Raw genomic sequence first — 19,229 nt, forward strand, 5'->3', positions numbered from 1 at the left:
TGAAATAAAATTTAACCACATGTTAGTCCCGAATTGACCTAGTTTGCATTGGGTGGACGTTAGACCCCATCTCTCCATCTCTCAAGTTTATCAAAAACGTAAAATGATTGGACAGCAGTTATGAATCCGAGCATAGCGCCATTGCCTCTTCGTGCTCTACCTCTTGTTTTTGTAAGACAAATACAAAAATAGCGCTTCCAATAACTATACTTGTTTTGTTTGCAATGACCTACAATGATTCACTTAATGATCGCCAGGTGTTCAACTGTCCGTTAATAATCCATACATTATCATACTGATTATCGTAATCAATACCCAGATCGATCAATATATCATAATAATCAACGAAATTGTTCAAAACAAAAACAAATAAAAATTGATTTCGTTAAAAAAAAAAGAGAATAAATTAACACTGTATATTCTACGCTGATGTTATAACATTGCTGTGCGTTGCCAGGTTCTCCATCCTGCACCATGGAATCTTATGCCAAATTTTCCCCAGATGCTAAATTTTGCAATAGATTTCAATTTTGGTAGGCACCGCTTCCTCCAAATACATTATGACGACCATCTTGGATCTTCAAGATTTCAGCTATGCAAACAAAATATATTTACCAAAATCTCTGCTTCTAAAACACTTAGGGTCGCAATTTTGTTGTCTAAGCTTACATTTAGGTTAAAAGAATACTAGTATGCCATCTAGAAAAGGCAACATTTCCATCAAATATATTGTAGTCGTTATCATGGTTTTCAAGATGTCCGCTGTGTAATAATCCACATTTACCAATAATTCAGCTTCTAAACCACTTAGGGTAGCCGTTTTTTTGGTGTCTAAGTTTACATTCAATGTCAAGGAGTACCATTATACTATCTAGAAGAGACACCATTACCCCCAAACATATTTTTGCGGCCATATTGAATCTTCAAAATTCCCACAAAATAAAAACCTATATCTTTCTGTCTAAAGCTACATTTCCAGGGCCAAGGAAGACAATTATAACACCCAGAAAGGGATCAGCTTGATTTTATTAACATACAAATTAAAGTCGGCATACGTATATCTACCAATATCTCAACAATACAATATATCGCTACCAAAAGGACCAAGTCCGAGTTTACTAAGCATTCTCAGACTTAAGTTAAGAAATTACTCAAAATTGTTAACCATATTTTAACTAAAATATAGCGCTTTATAAAACTATTGTTGTGTTAATGAATCAAATACATAAAGAAGAAACAATGTACAAAGTTTTGTGTTTCTGGATCAAAGATATATTTCTCATAAACAGTAATTGAATGTTGAGTAAATCCTTAACTTAAGTCTGAGAATGCTATGTGAACTCGGGTCCAAAATGTCGATTAGAAAGAAAGGTCATTCATGTAAGCTGACAAAAAACAAATCAGACTTTTGCATGGAAAGCTGTTGAAAATCGATCAGACGGAAATACGTTAAAACCCATTTCATTTCATTCCCTTCACCAAGATAACTTAAATTGATATGATTTGTCTTTTTAAATATATATAACTTGATAAGAACTGACATGGGAATAAATGTTATAAGTCAGAGGTTCTGAATAGTAATGGTATTGATTATAAAGAGATACATTTACAACGTCACCCACCAAAACCATCACATAGCTGACTAACTTTTGTTCTACTGTTGTATTTCGTGATTGCCAGGTTGGTGTCAAGAATAATTTAAAGTATTTCATTATTTGTAAAAGCAAATGTTACTTTAATCGATATTGGATCGACATTATTTATATTTTAGTCTTACGTGATGTAATGAATTCCTGCAATGATGTATTTATTTTTTATGTATCTTGTCGAAAGAGACTACTCACGACTCTTTTAAAGTGAACAATAAAATCTAAATCTGAGTTTGGAAAAACTATGGCGTATCAGTCAGATATGTTTGTTGTTTTCGTGTGTGTGTGTGGTTTTTTTTTGGGGGGTGGGGGGTGGTGGACAAGTGGTGTATTTGTATTTATTCAAACTGTTTATTTTTAAAGACGGGGGGTGGGGTGGGTTTCTAGGTAGTTGTGCAGCCTTAAATTAAATTTCATGTACATCATGTCCTGTATGCTGTTTTTTTTCGCATCGGCAAATTATTTTGTGACAACTTCTCAATATCAAGGATAGTTCAATGTCTCCATTTTACTTGTAACATATAGAAATGAAATGAAATGGCTGTGTTTAACACCCTACTGTTCTGCTCCAACTGGGATAATGAAGACAACATAATAAGGACTACATCTAATAGTATACTTACGCTGGAACTTCCTTACAATAAATAAAACCGGCTTCTGAATTGTGATTGGTGGACATCCTTAGATTTGTATATCCTTAGTTCGGGCTCTCTGAGGTTTGGTTTGTTTTTTTAAAATATAAGCGAATATTTAAGGAGCTATATAAATGAAGACTCTTGTTTTACTTTTGTCCGTTCACGCGGATGCTTCAATAGCTTCAGCAAGTTACTTCTTTTGTTCCGATTTTCAAATGTTTGGGTTGTTCTTAACTGACCAACAGTCCATAATTCTGTTTCACTTGTGTCCTTCACGAGAACTTCTCAAGAATTTTCAACTACTTTTATCCTTGTTGTATTCCTTCCAATTAGAAGTGTCAACAAGATCGCAATTACAACCAACATTCAACGCATATATCTTTAACGAATTGTGTCTAGTATAATCATGATATTCATTCGCGTTAATTGCATAACTAGCAGACTTCCTTCCGATCAGATGTTTCAACTAGTTCTCAAGTACAATTAACCTTCCACTGCATGCATATGCTTATATTTTGAACGAATTGTGCCCAACATGGAGACGACATCGATTTTGCAGAACTAGCAGTCTTATTAAAGCGAATTTAAGAATCATTAAAGTTATATTAACACCAATACATAGACCTGGTTTTTTTTCTATTTCGATAAATAACTTATAGCTCTACTTTAGGGTAGACAATCCGAACTCCATTACACTCCTAATGTGCTCGACTGTAAAATCATTAAATAGAAATTGCAAAGGTTGTGTTATTAAAACCATATAATTTCTCCGAACAAGTTGTCAAACTACAACCATGTGCAAATCGGACAAACCAAGTCAGCATATTGCCAATTTGACACCCGTTACAGCGATCGTCTTCATCGATATATAAACTGAAATTATATAAGCCTTCTCCTTATCAAGCCACATCTAAATATGTTTCATCTAACACACAGCACTATTTAGGTTGAATATGAAAAATATGCAAATATTACGACATGTGCCAAAATCCAGACGTACAAAGCGACATGTTTAAGCAATGAGTCATTCGTGAATTCAAAAAAAACCTAAGTGGTCGGGGATATAGCAATATATTGATGTTACTTGAATACAAAACCATAAAATTCGTGAACTTCTTAAATCTTGATTTTCAGACAAGTCTTTGTGTGTGTGCGGGTGTGTGTGTGTGTGGGGGGGGGGGGGGGGCTATTGTGCATTTTACTATAGGATCGAGTATTCCTTTTTAAATAAACTGTTCGTAATTTAAAAACTTTAAAATGACACATATTACACTATAATAGATGGCACTACATATTTCATTATATGAACTATCCGTATATAAATCTTTAAAAAAAACTTTAGTATATGTCAAATTGTACGTGGAAAAAATTATTTATTTCCCAGCTGTACTTTATAATCAGGTAATAAAAATCTAATTGGATACAAATTCTAACCACTCGGCTTTCGAATGTACAAAAATCGATTTTTCAAACAAGAAAAATGGTAATATGGTAATGCTTGACTGGTAATGAGTTATATAATAATAACGAAATGGTATTTTTATGAGCAATTATATAAATAAGATCTATATTACCCTGTTTTTTTATTACAAATATATGATTTAATATGATATGGTCAAGTATCTACATTAAGAGTATCTAAATATGAAGGAGTAGTTACCCCGGTGCCCCATTACGAATAAGTAATTTTAGGTCGTAATTCTGTTTTTTAAGGAAGCACGGTGGTATTATCAGGCAATTACTGGATGCATTTGTGCAATCCTTTCTGTTTTGTATCTGCGTCTTTTTTTTTTGTTTCATCCAAACAACTAAACAGGTTTTATTATCCAGGACATAGCGTCCAAAAATAATACATCACTAGGGGACATGGCTTATCAAGGACATGGCTTCAATAAAATAATAAATCTGTCTAGCTTAACCCATTAATCATAAAATATATTTGTATGTTTTTACCTACGACATTAATTTTTTTTTAAAAAAAAAACTTTCAATAGCCCAATTCATCATAATATATATACCTATATATTTAGTTGGCAACAGGTGCCCGCGGAATAATATATACATACATTATTCTCTACCTGTATAAATAACAGTAAATCGATATCCCTACACAATTAAGTTTATATATATGTAGCTAGATCGACAGATATTTTGTAGGTAAAAAATTTCACACACTCCGCTGCGATGTTGTTGGTTTTTTCCCTAAATGTATTACATATATGTTTGTTAAAAAAAAATAATTAAAATCAGGCATTATCGGTGGTAATTTTATTGAATTTGGCAAATTAAACAATGGTACATGGATATTCCAAATGGGAAAATATCGTAGTCTGCCGGGTGCCTCACTGATATGTACGGATCATTTGCTACAATATTAATACAAGTTTGTTTCAATAAGCAGATTGTAATATCATTGCCTAACTCTAGATAACCTCATTTTTTATGTAAGCAACCGATTTAAGAACAGGTGTTACCAAATGATGTAGACGCGCTTGCTCAGTGGGTTAACGTCCACTCGCCACAGAAAAGGTCATTTCGTGACTAACATAGGACCCGGAGAAAACCCACGAGGCGACCATATTGCTTTAACATACACGTGGAGAATCGTAGCCACGCCAATCAATGACAGACATTATGACCTAAAGCGCACGCGTTCAACCATTTTGCCACCAATCCCCCGATGGCGCACACAAATAAATCCAAGTTGTAGGTTATCTAGCGTTGATATTTCGATTTTGTTTTATTAGGTAAATCTTAAATAGTCAAATTTAGTATATTTTAGAGTGAGTTAAAGGAGTTAGCTAAATCTCTAACTCCATATTTTCCATCAAATTAAAAATACGAATTAAAATTCAATATGGCCCAATTCAATCAACACTGATGTTATTATCTTGCCGTGAAAATATGGGATCCTAATATCTAATATTTAAGACAAAATGCACATTTAAAAATAAGTACACGAGTCGTGTATTCTATGGTTTCGGGGGCCATTTGTAATGAACAAAGAAAATAACATCCAACAAGACAATCCAGAAGTAATTAGTAATGACTAATTCTCAAACGACTACATAATAATAAAGAAAACGTGTAGAATGGGTGTTCACGTATGTCACTGAACATATCTGTTATAAACTTATAATAAAAAATATCAAATTTGTAAATTTATATACATTCATATTACATTAATATTTGCTTTTACAACACTTTTCGTCTTTTTTCAATCTGATTAAAACACAGATCCTATTTCGTTTCGTTTGTATAGTTCAAAATTTCATTTTACTTGTCTTTACTACATTTGGATTTGGAAGAGTTGTTATTTAACTCGTGTTCTGAATGGTGTCAGGGATAAGCCAATGAAACGGTCTGTTACGGCGAGCTTTAGGCGTGTTTTTCACGGAACTGTGGGTAATCCACTTGTAACATCAATACTGATTGGTTAATCAAATGTCTGACGTCATAGGGTCATAAGTCGGTCTTTTGACTCCTGACGTGACCTATCTTCATGTAGTGTAGGCCATTGAAAGTATAAAAAAAGCGAAACGAAATATAGATCTGTATTTGAATCAGATTGCGTCTTGTTTAAGGTTCCAAAGAATAGAGCTATACGACCTTTCGTTAAATCTTGAAAAAATAGATAATTTCCGAGAAAAATGAAATTTATAAGTATATACATCTAATATAATATAATATATAGAAATTCGTTCCTTTATTAATCTGAAAGTTGAGTGAACGTTGGAAAAGATCGATTAATATTTTACCAATGTCGTCGTGCGTTTGACCGAGTTTTTACAGGTCAGTTTTAATTAACTTCAGATGTGATGAATAACGAACTCTACGCCTAACTGACTTTCAAAAGTTACTTTCAATGAGCACTCGATATGGCGAACAACGGAATCAGCGCGTGAATTGTGTCTTGATAAAAGTATGTTTTAATTAATGACATTTGAATTTCAAATTAACTAGTTTAAATTTCAATAACCTATGCTATGACATCTCAAAGAATATCTGAAGTTTAACTTTCAACAATTCAGTAGTCTTAAAACAGATGATCACATGTTTGAGTAACGTTTTTGTCACGTGATAGTCTGTGCGTAATTGCAACATACGCGCACAATTGATCATCTTGTTAGCTGGGTTGTAAAACGCACAATGCCTCCTACATCGGTTAATGATGCCTTTGTCGTAATTACGCGTCAGGGTACAATTAATATATCATTTTCTAATTATAAACTCGTAATCACCATGGATACAACATGTACCTGGTTAAGTTATCCGAGCGCTCTGTTGTAGTGTGACACTGGTAATCACCATGGATACGAAATGTATCTGGATACGACATCCGAGTGCTATATTGAAGTGTGACATTGGTGATCACCATAGATACCATATGTATCTGGTTAAGTTACCCGACCGATATATTGAAGTGTGACACTGGTAATCACCATGGATACCACATGTATCTGGTTAAGTCACCCGAGCACTATATTGAAGTGTGAGACTCGTAATTACCATGAATACGACATGTAACTAGTTATGCCGTTGCGTCAACCGAGCGAGATATATAAAATACCCTGGATACGACATCCGAGTGCTATATTGAATTGGGACACTCGTAAATTATCATGGATACGACAAGTATAAGCAAAATCGAATTTCGACATTCGTAGTAACCAAGGATATGCCCCATCGCGTTTGTTTTAAGAGTCACTGTGTGTAACAATCTTATGATATGCAAATGATATGTTAACATTATTATGCGCACAAAATAGATATACAAATGTTGGCTATGGATAACCATATAGGCAAACCCTTTGTACATAGTGCGGAGGTAGCTGAGAACCACAATAATCTTGTGCACAAGAACACTTTGGCACCTCCTATCTCTCTTGCATAATAAAATCATATCACCAAACCATTTTTATGCGATGCGGAGATAGCCCAGAATCAGAACTGATAGATAGATTTATTCGGCACGAACATAATATAAAACATAACAAACGACAATTATAATTAATTTGGGGTACCCTTTAAATATTAGCGACGTGAAGTTAGATTGTGGTCCGTTGTTCGTTATTGGTTTATAACACTTAAAAGTCTTAGGGAAATAGATTCTAACAAGCTGTCTATCTACGTCGCATTTAATATTTTTAATATTGGGGCCTCTGGTTGCACCCCATTCAGTCCCATCCCCTTCTCCTAGCCCCAACCCATTAAATCTGACCCTGACTGTGACGTTTCAACATGATGTCTTAAATAATTTTTTGGTGTGTGTGTGTGGGGCGGGGGAGGGGGGTGAAAACGACATGGGGATACTTGAATCCTTACCAAATGCTAACGGCTTCTCAAGGATCAAATATATGTTATATATATGATGACATATCTAGTGTATATATTTGTTTTGTCTGTATTGATTTTCATATTGAACCACATTCCAGTCATATTAGTCATAAAATAAAACCTACAGCTGAGAACAACACGACGTGTAGAACGTGGGCTGGAAGATGTAAATATACTACTCATAAAGCTTATTTTCACATTTATTAATATTTTATGACATATGGAGTTTTTATCGATATTTGCTGATTTTATAACGTCATTGGCTGATATAATCATATTGCTTATGTTTACAATCTCTCAAATTACATCACGCATAGAAAAAGAAAACAAAACAAAATTTCAAGAGAATTTGTTGTGAATCGATATCGGGCATGCTAGACAGAATAAGCCTAGTATGCCTTGTGTAGTACATCCGTGGCGTATCAGATTGTCCATGGCGTATGTGGTGCGCCTGCGCCAGGGCCTCCAAGGTTAAGAAAGTTAAAATACCGAAAAAACAATTAACAATTACATATTTCATTCCCAAATGAGTTTATAATTCTGCGGTTGTTTTTAATCACCTAAGTCTCTAAAATACACGAATTATATAAACTCTGGGATCCACTATGGCGTATGGGGGACTAAATGATATGGCAATGTAGACCATTGAAAGTGACTTTACTCAAAATATGATTTTTTTTTAATATCATTGATTCTTTTAGTGCTGCAAAGGCACGTAAACAATTAATGTGATTGAAGTTTGTTGAACTTTGTTTTTTTAATATACATTATTAGCCACTGAGCATTCAGTAGGCTAATTTTGTATTTTATTAATATTTCATATTTAAATCAATAAGATGATTGTGTATAATCCAATTGAAGAATCAACGTAAGCTAATTTGACGGGTGGGGGTGGGGTCTATGCAAAGGCCCGTTCACTTAAGTGTGCCAGGGTCCCCATGTCTTTTAATCCTGCACTCCTAACCACTTAGAGTATTATGTGTGTTTCAAAAGTTGTGGTCTAAAACAAAGTCGAGAACATGTTTTCTGACTTTTCCGCGTTCACTGCAGCGAATCCCGACTACAGGATTAATGTCAGAGGTTAAGATCAAGGATTAAGGTCAGAGGTTAAGATCTGGTGCTAAGGTCAGAGGTTAGAGTCACGGGGTTTTAGTGGGTGATAACTTGTCGCGTTAATAGAACACATTCAAAATCCGTGACTTGAATCTAATTTCGGGACAACTACAGAAGAATCGCCTATTTTTTTAAAATAAAGTTTCAAAAACAAACTTACCAACTTAGTGTTTTGAGACCATCGTCAAGCCCACCAACAGCATACACCTCGTTTCCGCTTCCTGTCAGATCCTCCCTGGAGCTATAGCTTTTCAATTTTTCTCGCATTTTCTCACGTGATATACCTTGTATAGCCTCGTTAATATCCCGGAAACCACGCGCGAATTCTTCTGCACTGATCCTGCCGTCGCCATCTTTGTCTAACTGTAAGAAAACGTCTTTAAGTTGATCATTGTTCAATTCACTGCAGACGGAGGCTAGTTCTGTTTGATCTATGAATCCAGACCCATCCAAATCACAAGCTTGGAACAATTGTCCTAACCGTTCTTGATCTCCCATAGTAACTGGTCGATGTACGTCTTTAAATGATAATCTATGTATAAGTCTTTAGAATTAAATACGGTGCTTCGTCGTTTCTGAAATGCACAAAAGTGGAAGATTTAACTTGGTGAATATGGTTTTAACAGATAATACATAGATAATAGTTCCCTTCCTATATACGCAATGGGGTTTAGCGTCCTACATTTCTGGAAACGCTATGCAGTGTGCTAAGGGAGAAATACATTGTGTCCACCTATTCTTAGTCGAATTCCAACTACCAAGGATTCTTTTACGTGCACGCCTATGTATGCACGGTGGGCCTCGGATTTCCGTTACATTCGAACGGTTAGGCACCCCTGATAAGTTAAGGTTCGTTTCTGTCTACATCGGGTGGACATTGGTTTTCCGTTACATTCGCCCGAATTTAAACCAACCGTTTAAAATATGTGTAACCTGAAACTAGAATAATTAATTTAACTATTCTTATGTAGGCTAGATGAAAGTTTGTGCGATTTTAAATTCAGAGATTGATATGTCCTCGCTTTATTGCTACATAACACTGCCATTGCAGTGGAAACATGGATTCTAGGATTGCATGTAACTAACAGTTCGTGTGTAAATAAGGGTGTCTGGGGGCGAATGGTTAGCGCGTGCGCGTTGTACAAACGGTCTGTCATTTAGTCAACTAGCGTGGTTTCGATTCCCATGTTGTACGGTTTCCTCCCACTGCTAAAGACCTCTACGAGCAGGCGAATTATTAAAATAAAATTGAACCATATGTTAGTCCCGAAATTACCTAATTTGTGTCGAGTGGGCGTTAAACCCCAATTCTCAATGCTGATTGGTTAATCAAATGTCTGACGTCATAGGGTCAAAAGCCGCTCGTATGACTTCTGACGCGACCATTCGCCATCGAAAGTATAAAAAAAACGAAACGAAATATAGATCTGTATTTTAATCAGACTGACTCTGTTTTACTGTTACATCATACCGCCACTATCGTGGACACGGATTCTGGGATTGTACTTAGCAACCCACTGTTGACTGTTGTAGTAGGTTTGTAAACAAGTGATTATTTTTACATCAGATATTCAAAGTCAATTTATTCATGTTTTAAGAGAATATAAAGTTGCCAATATGTAGAATATATATTGGAAATAATACCTATGTGCGATAATTTTTATATCAATGAATTTAAACGATATTTGATAATGAATAAATGTAAATGAATCATACAAGATTCTAGTCTAATAATTAGGATGTAGATTCATGCGTGTAATGATGTGAATTATTAATGTGCGTATTCTGATAAATATGAATATATTGGAATCTGCGGATGATGATAGATATTAATCTATATACAAACTCTACACGCATTAATTTACTCCCTAACCGTTGGGGGGCAATACCTGGCGTGGTACCATGCCTCTTGGTGTAGGAAACATTTGGATGGATATTGTCTTATCTGTGCCCTTGTGTATAGTTAGTAATTATGCGTATTTCAAATGATGACAAAAAGAAACAAATCGGTATCAAATTTAACAGGTTTTTAGTTTGGCAGTATAAATGTTTGTGATGGGTTAATCTGGCGCCCGTTGTAATTTGCAGTAACATTTCTAAATCATATTATATTCTGACCGTGGTGGGCATATCTGACGTCATATATATATGCCATTCGGTCTAATAGATGCCCCAAACTTCACTCAAATGATCATACAATATTCGAATAGGTATCAGATACAATGGTTCTACGCGCATGGATATTGTGTTTCTATTCTAGTCTAGTCTAGTCTAGTCTAGTCTAGTCTAGTCTAGACTATTTTAAAATGGTTTATACTCTGTAATAGTTTTGATCCACATTTCATTAAATTATAAACACGTCACTAGCCTACGGAGTAAAGACATCAGATAAACTATTTTATTAACCATCTCGGTGAAAATTAATTTAATATTATAATTTTCCATTACATTTCATATATTGAAATCTCCACCCACGTCATTCCATTCAGAGCCGGCGTAATTACATTGTAACAAAAGACAATATGTGCCAAACATCGATAAATATTGTGCGCAATAGAGTCATATTATAATCATTTATCAATCTCCATGGTCTATATTGATATAGATATCAAAATTAGATTTCAATATTTTATTTGACATTAGGTATTTACATTTCACTCTGATTTGCATAATACCGCGTTAGTTCTTGGGCAACTAATTTAGTTATTACCTTACGATTATATCTGGTGGAGAGTTCATGGGTGGGGAATGGGTTTACCTTCGAATCTGAATTTAATATACCTTTCTTCCGATTTTTCTTTTTTTTATTTCAGGGTGGTCACCTTTTCTTTCACCGACCTAGGGCATAAGTCGGACATTGTTTTCGAATTTATAAAGTTCTGTAATAAATACTAATCTTTTTTCACATTTGGCGTTTGATTGCATACTTAACTTCTTTGTTCGTCATTGGACTTGAAATCCCATGCAAACTTCACAACTGTGCAAGTTGAAAGAAATATCAGTTCAAATCTAATTTCAAAGATATGATGACATGGAAAGGGCGTCTTGTCATTCAGATAGGACGAAATACTCAGATTCACCCATGCATGTAACATTCCAAGTTGATGCAGAAAATTATGAAATGAAATGAAATGAAATGGGGTTTAACGTCCTACTGTTCTGCTCCTATACTGGGCTAATGAAGACGGTCATACGCCATACAGTGTGCTATGAGGGAAATTTTGCCCGGGCAGCGGCACCATCGCCTACTCTTATATCGAATTCCAACTGCCAGGGGATCTTTTACGTGCATTCCAATGTATACACCGGACCTCGGTTTTTCGTCTCATCCGAAGGACTAGACAGCTGTCCTTGTCAGGCCCTCTGTCCTGCATCAAGAAAATTATGACGTTAAACTCTATTTCATTTCATTGTACAGTATTGTGAATGACTTTAGTGCGTAATCAGTCTTCAAAACAGGATATTTTCTCTAGAAAGAATTTATTTGTTTTGGGGGTTAATGGGTCTAGAAATCTGAATTATTAACGTAAGTCATTCAGGAGCCCCTGGGCTATAGACTGGTGATTATAGAGATTGATGTATTTATTATAATAAAATTGGCGTGAATCGTATAATTACGCGGCCCACTTAACCCGCTGTGAATATAGGAGTAAATTATATTAGGTGCAGTTTAAATAAATTAATGAATGAAATAAAACATTTAATCATTACATATGTTTGATTAATTACAACTAAATATAGAAGGGGGGGGGGGTGATGAGCATGTTTCTGTTGATAAATACTCCATTTCCCACTCTTTCTTCGTCGAATTCGAAATGGTGACAAGTCTAGCTATCAACCCACCGTATGTGTTTTGACACGCACTGGATTGTAGGGTTTGCGAGCTACCAAACCCTTCGACCTGTGCCTGTCAAAACACATACGGCGGGTCGTGAGCTAGACTTGTCACCATTTAAGCATTCTTTAAAAAAAATGTCAATATTCTTAAAGATACATTATGGGAGATTAGATAAAGAGATGACAGTTCTAACTATAATAGTTAAAGAATAGATAAAGTAAAGGGAATTTTCTAAATATTTCTGTCAAATTGATCCACTCTGAACCAAGAATTTAGCGATTGAATTTAGGTCTAGCCTCGATAATCATTACTAAAGTCGATACGATAAAAAGCATAGTCTCGATTATCCACTTTTTAATTTAAAAATCAATGAGCGTTGAGCAGCAGATCGGATTCTAATCCAGTAAATATCGCAGGATAGCGATGACATCTAGAGTTGATTATGGTCTGTTTAAGTTAATTAATATCTAATTAGTAATTTAGGTAACATGTCAGGCCTAAAGAAAGACCTGCAATTGGCAGATTAAGCTCTTGCATAATGTATGTTTGAAATAGGCTTCACTGAGCTCACTTAAAAGGGTTGGGGTTATGAAATCTGAGAAGCCATCCCTGTGATATAGACAATTTAACCTACGCAGTATTATAGTGATTTTCAAGGAGTGTAACAATTACTGCAGAGAATTACTCAACTCCATTATACCAGTGCTTGTATTTAGACGCGTCTACAACGTGACATTGACAATGACATTACCTCAAATTAACTACATTTTATTTTCTTGCTGAGAGATAGAATGCTTCAAATTGTTTTACATTACTTAGAAATAAGGTCTGTGCCCAATTACTCAAGAGTGAAGTATATGTCCAATTACTTACAAATTAAGAGAAACCTTTGCAAGCCTTAATCACAAATAAAGTGAAACATATTTCGAATTACTTGAAATAGCGGCGAAACGTACGCCCAAATTACTCACAAATTAGGTGAAGCCTTTGTCGAATTATCCACAAATTAAGTGAAGTATGTGTCCAATTAATTACAAATTAAGTTAAGCATATGTCCATTAAGTGAAGTGTGTGTCCAATTACTCATAAATTAAGTGAAGTATGTGTCCAATTAATCACAGATTGTGTGATTCTGTACCCAAAGTACTTGCACATTAAGTGAAGTCTGTGTCAAATTAAGTAATTGCAAATTAGGCAAAGTCCAATTCAGTCCAATTCATAACACATCAAGTTAAGTCTGTTTGCAGTTGCTCACAAATTAATTAAAGCTTCTGTCCAATTACTTAAAAATTAAATAAATCCTTTGTCTAATTACTTGCAAATTAAGTGAAGTCCAACTTTGTCCAATTACTTACAAATTAAGTGAAGTCCAACTTTGTCCAGTTACTAGCAATTAAGTGAAGCCCTTTTTCCAATGACTTGCAAATTAAGTGCAGTCCATTGAAGTCCAATTACTCACAAACTAAGCGACTGGAGGTTTATAACGTGCCTTTGTGACTCACGTGTTATTTTCCTTCTGGTCAGTGATATCTTGCTATTAAAGGAACCGTTCTAGATATATTAAACGTTGAAAACGCGTGGGGGATACCGGATTGAACGCCCCGGAAAAGAAATTTCTTATTTCTTAATCGTTCGAACGGTGTCAGTTGAGTGTATACGAGGATTTTAGGCGACAGAGCATGTGTCAACAGTATTCAATACAAACACGACAAATTACCATAGTCAAAACGTGTCATTACGTCATGATTCTGCTCACACCACATTATTTAGCAGATCTGCGACGGGATTCAGTTCCATGTCATTAGATTGCAATTCCGTCATCTCGGAAATTCGGAATATTCTGGACTGACAACCAAGCATTCCAATAATGGCCTCTCTATTGTACCTTTTCCAAGAAATACAAACTCTCAGTTTGCATACATTTTTGGCTATAAACCCGGAAATTCCCTCCTATTATCAGATATGCCTGGATAGCCATATCTACATATTTGCATTCGATATTGGTATGAGAACGTCGCTATTACCAAGTCACTCGTACACATTAGAAGTGAAATCCCTTAAATGCGTTACGTAACCCCGATAACCAAATCAAGCGATCATTTATCAACGACTCAATATATTCAGCCGACACTTTCAGGCAAGTGTGTTGGACTATTTCATCACATTTTAGCGTTTAATTTGTATACTTAAAGTGACTTTTATTAACGGTTACCCTGTGGTATATGGATATGACCCTTTAAAAGAAGTATATATATATAAACCCTGCATACCGTCCATGTCAACAGACGCCCCCAAGTCTTGAGTTATTTATATAACTATATGCAATAAATTATTAGCTAATATTCTATTTTGGGTTAATTTAAAGTTCAATAAGTTTGATTTTGATTGATCAGGCTACTAACTGTACTAACACATATAGGGTACAAAATTACCATGAACTCGTTTATTAGTGCTAATAATGACAAAAAGTATCGGGTTAAAATAATCCTACCTAATGCACGATATCCACTTTGATTATGAAAGATACACACCTATTTTGCAAAATTCACTAACTTTATTCATTTTTGGGGGTTTATGAGAAAACGAATGTTCGGATATCATTTTATTGAGCTTCAATTATATATAAATATCAAAGTACAAGTTAGCTATTTGAACTCCTGGAATGAGAAGTGGTATCAGATATTCTAGAAACTAGTCATACCTTATGAACTCCTCAAATGATAAGTGGTGTCGGGTGTTCTAGAAAGAGTAAGCATACTATATGAAACCCTCAAATGAGAAATCATATCAGATGTTCTAGAAAGGGTAAGCATACTATATAAATCCCTAAAATGAGACCTGATATCAGTTGTTTATATAGAGGTTAGGGACACCCTGCCCCGTACCTGACACCCGTCGCTTATTATAAAGTTAATCGACAATACATTTGACAAGTTGGTTTTCAAATTCAAGGCCTACATTACGTGCAGATTTAAATTTTAGAGGACTGTTATTGTTCATTTCAAAGTTATTAAATATTTAGCTCGCATAGAACTATTCAGAACATTTACACCATTTGAAGTCAATGAAATTTCCATTTTGGGTTACAGATTTGTTCAACTTAAATAATTAAACATTTTAATGTCCTGTTATGGTGTACGTTCAATGTTTACCTTGGATTTATCTCAGTTAGTTTTAAATCTCAGTGCGAAGATAACATGTATATAAGGGAATGAAAATGTCTATTTATAGTTTATGGGTTAATAGATAATAATGCAGATTTCATTTAGTTTATTATTGGAATCAGAATGACAAATTAAACAGCGATAAGTAGTCCAAAATTACCTTTAATTCAGATCAAATTATTCTGTGTCCAAATTTACGTATAAAGGCGTAAAGAAATGGGGGCTGATTTTCAGCAGATAAATATCAAGGATAAAAGTAGGCGCCTGCGGTTCTACTTCTACTGGGCTAATGAAGACGGACATACGCCATACAGTGTGCTATAAGGGAAATTTTGCCCGGATAGCGGCACTACGACCTACTCTTATATCGAATTCCAACTGTCAAGGGATCTTTTAAGTGCACGCCAATGTGTACACAGGACTTCGGTTTATCGTGGGGAAGAGGGGCACACTTTGGATTTTGTGTTACGAAGTTGCGCGCAATATAAAAAATTTTCCTTAAGGAAATGCAATTTAGAAAAGAAAATGTATACTGCACCAAAAATGAAATGAAATGAAATGAAATGGGGTTTAACGTCCTACTGTTCTGCTCCTAACCTGGGCTAATGAAGACGGGCATACGCCATGCAGTGTGCTATGAGGGAAATTTTGCCCGGGCAGCGGCGCTCCGGCCTACTCTTATATCGAATTCCAACTGCCAAAAGATCTTTTACGTGCACGCCACTGACAAGGCGAAACCACGCCGGAAAGTCTGGATGAACTTTCTCGGCCAATGCAGGGATCGAACACCCGACCTCCAGGCTAGCAAGCTAGCGTCTTACCCACTTAGCCACGTGACCCCCCCCCCCCAAAAAAAAAAATTAAAAAAAAAAAAATAAGGAAAAAGGTAAGATCACACTGTTTACTGTGATGTTATTTTAAAATAATATATACGTTCAACTGTTCGATTTGCAATAGCTAATTCTTAAACACCCAAACTTTGTTGTTTAAAAATATGGGTTTATGATAACGTCTCCGATAGAAATGAAATGGGGTTTAACGTCCTACTCTTCTGCACCTAACCTGGGCTAATTGAAGACGGCGTCTCCGATAGAGTATACATGGTACCAGGTCCCAAGTTCACCAAGAATTCTCAGATTTAAGTTAAGAATTTACACAACTTTCAATCACTGTTTATGAGAAATATCTTTGATCAAGAAGTACAAAACTGTGTACATGATTTGTTATTGATGTATTTGATACATTAAAACAAATGTCTTATAAAGGGCTATATTTTAGTTAAAATAAGGTGAACAATTTTGAATAATAATTCTTCAATAATTATTAAATAATAATTAACTTAAGCCTGAGAATGCTTTTTGAATTTGGGGCCAGTCAGATGTTCTTTAAAATTCAAGCATTGGCGTCATTCGTTAGATCATAGTGTGTTGGATGGACCTTCTAAAATATTACTTATTCCATGATAGCTTTTCAAATAAATTAAATGTGTGTTCCAGAAACTGTATGATTCAGTTCATACCGGTCAATGCTTTACCATTCAATTTACATACAAATGAAGTTGGTTTTGCAAAGAAATCAATCAATACAAATATCATACGAGACACGTAAATATCACACATCTATATACAGGAAGTAATATATTTAATCAATTTATATATTAGGTTTTTTATATATATATATTCCTACTGAATTACGCTGATATTAGCATTGCGTATACTATAATTCTTACAATACTATACTATAGACTATATATCTGTATAGAAATCCCAAAAAAATGAAATAGGGTTTAACGTTTGCCTTTTCTGAATCTATCGGGATAATAGCTAGAGATGAGTACACGCCATACAGTGTGCTACGAGGGCAATGGTGTCCGGGCATTGAAAGAAATATGTCTTTAGAGACCAACGTATAAGTGTACATCCTAAGTAAGTGAGAAGTGATATCAAGTGTTCCAGGAAGATTAAATAAACACCATTCAATACTCGTAGACTTGAGCTGCATTAAACCTGCTTTCTGCTGAGGTTTCAACAAAGGCGACTCTATGATCCAATCTGAACGAAAAAATATCATCATTCTCGTAAATTTGAGAGATGGTTTAATCTTGGATTTCAGAAGCCTGGGTTCCTTTAAAACACTTCTTTACCAAGCTGTGAAACCAGCGACTCCCGCTATTAATTTGATAAAAAGAAATAAAACCACAACCAACCTAAATATAAACTATTTTATTGGCCCACAACCTGTAGATAAGAAGAAGATAAGAAATAAAAATAAAAATATAAACAGTCATCCACCACCGTATGGTAGCTTAAATAAAACTTACAAACAAAAATCCTCTTAAGGAATTCCAAACGTTGGCACCGCACTACATAATAACGAATCGATAAACGATAACAAAATGGTGGACCTTTCCAAGTTAATTCCAAAATAACTGTGGAAAAGTGGTACACGAGCGATGGATGTCGACTGAATGTTGTTGAGTCGATCTACCTGTTGGTATACTGTATAACACACCTCTCGAGGGCAAGCCGAGTTGTTCAATCGATGTGATCATATCACGTGATCTCGAAATGTCGGCCAACATCTGTTTCAAGCTAGCCGTTCACCTGGGAAAATATTTGACGTACATTTTATTGGCGTGTACACTTAATATGGGTGCTTTTTATCAAAACATATCTCTGTTGGTTACGATTTTGATCCAAACAAATCTGATGGCTACGCACTTTATTACAATGTATTAAATGTATTAGATTCTCTGATCGGCATGTGGCACCTTGCATATCTTGCAAACTTCAATATTGTTAAAGTTGAATCGCTAAAGGAATGTATGTCTACATATACATGTAGTTCAGTTTTTTTTAATTACGCTTAGTATCGCTGAAACCTATTTGGGAGATGATAATTGTAGGCCGGTTGGGAAGGTTCGGAAATTCTTCACACAGAAACTTATAATTGCATATTCTAAAAATAAAAATCTGAACGACATCTTAGTGCACAGTAAATTAGATTAAATAAGACCAGTCTTCACCCTAACCCAAAACAAACCATATATCAAAGCCTAGGCCTAACCGTTATTAAAATCAACTAGATATAAGAATCCCTAGCCCTAACCCGGTGACAGTGAAACAAACATATTTTTAGAACATCCAATTCTTAGTAGGAAACACAATAATGTGGCTAAAAAAACATTTATTATTTTTTCTTCAGAAACAAAAATACCAGAATACGAAGCACAATCCAAGGAAGACCATCAGCGCCACCAACACCAAAAAACAGTGAAATCACCTTTGTATATAAATATAATGTATTATATGTATTTTTAATAAAACATGGAAATATCACGAACTAATTTTTCATCATCCTAGGTCAGTGCTTATGTGGAGACTTAACCTCTCCCCCAAATCCTTAAACCTAACAAGAAAAACAAAACCTAACCCCAATCCTCTTAAGAGGGATAAAAGTTAAATAGGATCCAAGTTCAGTCTTCTAAAAAAAG

At 35.0% G+C, this 19,229-nt stretch overlaps 1 protein-coding gene across 3 annotated transcripts in view; it reads right to left on the reverse strand.

Annotated features, from left to right (window-relative positions):
- LOC126825625 (ras and EF-hand domain-containing protein homolog) overlaps positions 1-18,211 on the reverse strand; it is a 42,829-nt gene extending 24,618 nt beyond the window's left edge. For 2 of the 3 annotated variants that reach the window (XM_050555335.2, XM_050555333.2), the window contains exons 1-2: positions 18,057-18,211; positions 8,895-9,309 (exon numbers count right to left, since the gene is read on the reverse strand). In XM_050555335.2, the coding sequence (XP_050411292.1) occupies positions 8,895-9,232 (338 nt within the window). In that variant the 5' untranslated portion in view covers positions 9,233-9,309; positions 18,057-18,211. Of the gene's footprint in view, positions 1-2,272; positions 2,735-8,894; positions 9,310-18,056 lie in introns of those variants that run through there. The other variant, XM_050555334.2, reaches the window with a different exon arrangement.
- Between the last annotated feature and the right edge of the window lie 1,018 nt (positions 18,212-19,229).

This window comes from Patella vulgata, chromosome 6 (assembly GCF_932274485.2).
Source record: "Patella vulgata chromosome 6, xgPatVulg1.2, whole genome shotgun sequence".
NCBI lineage: Eukaryota > Metazoa > Mollusca > Gastropoda > Patellidae > Patella > Patella vulgata.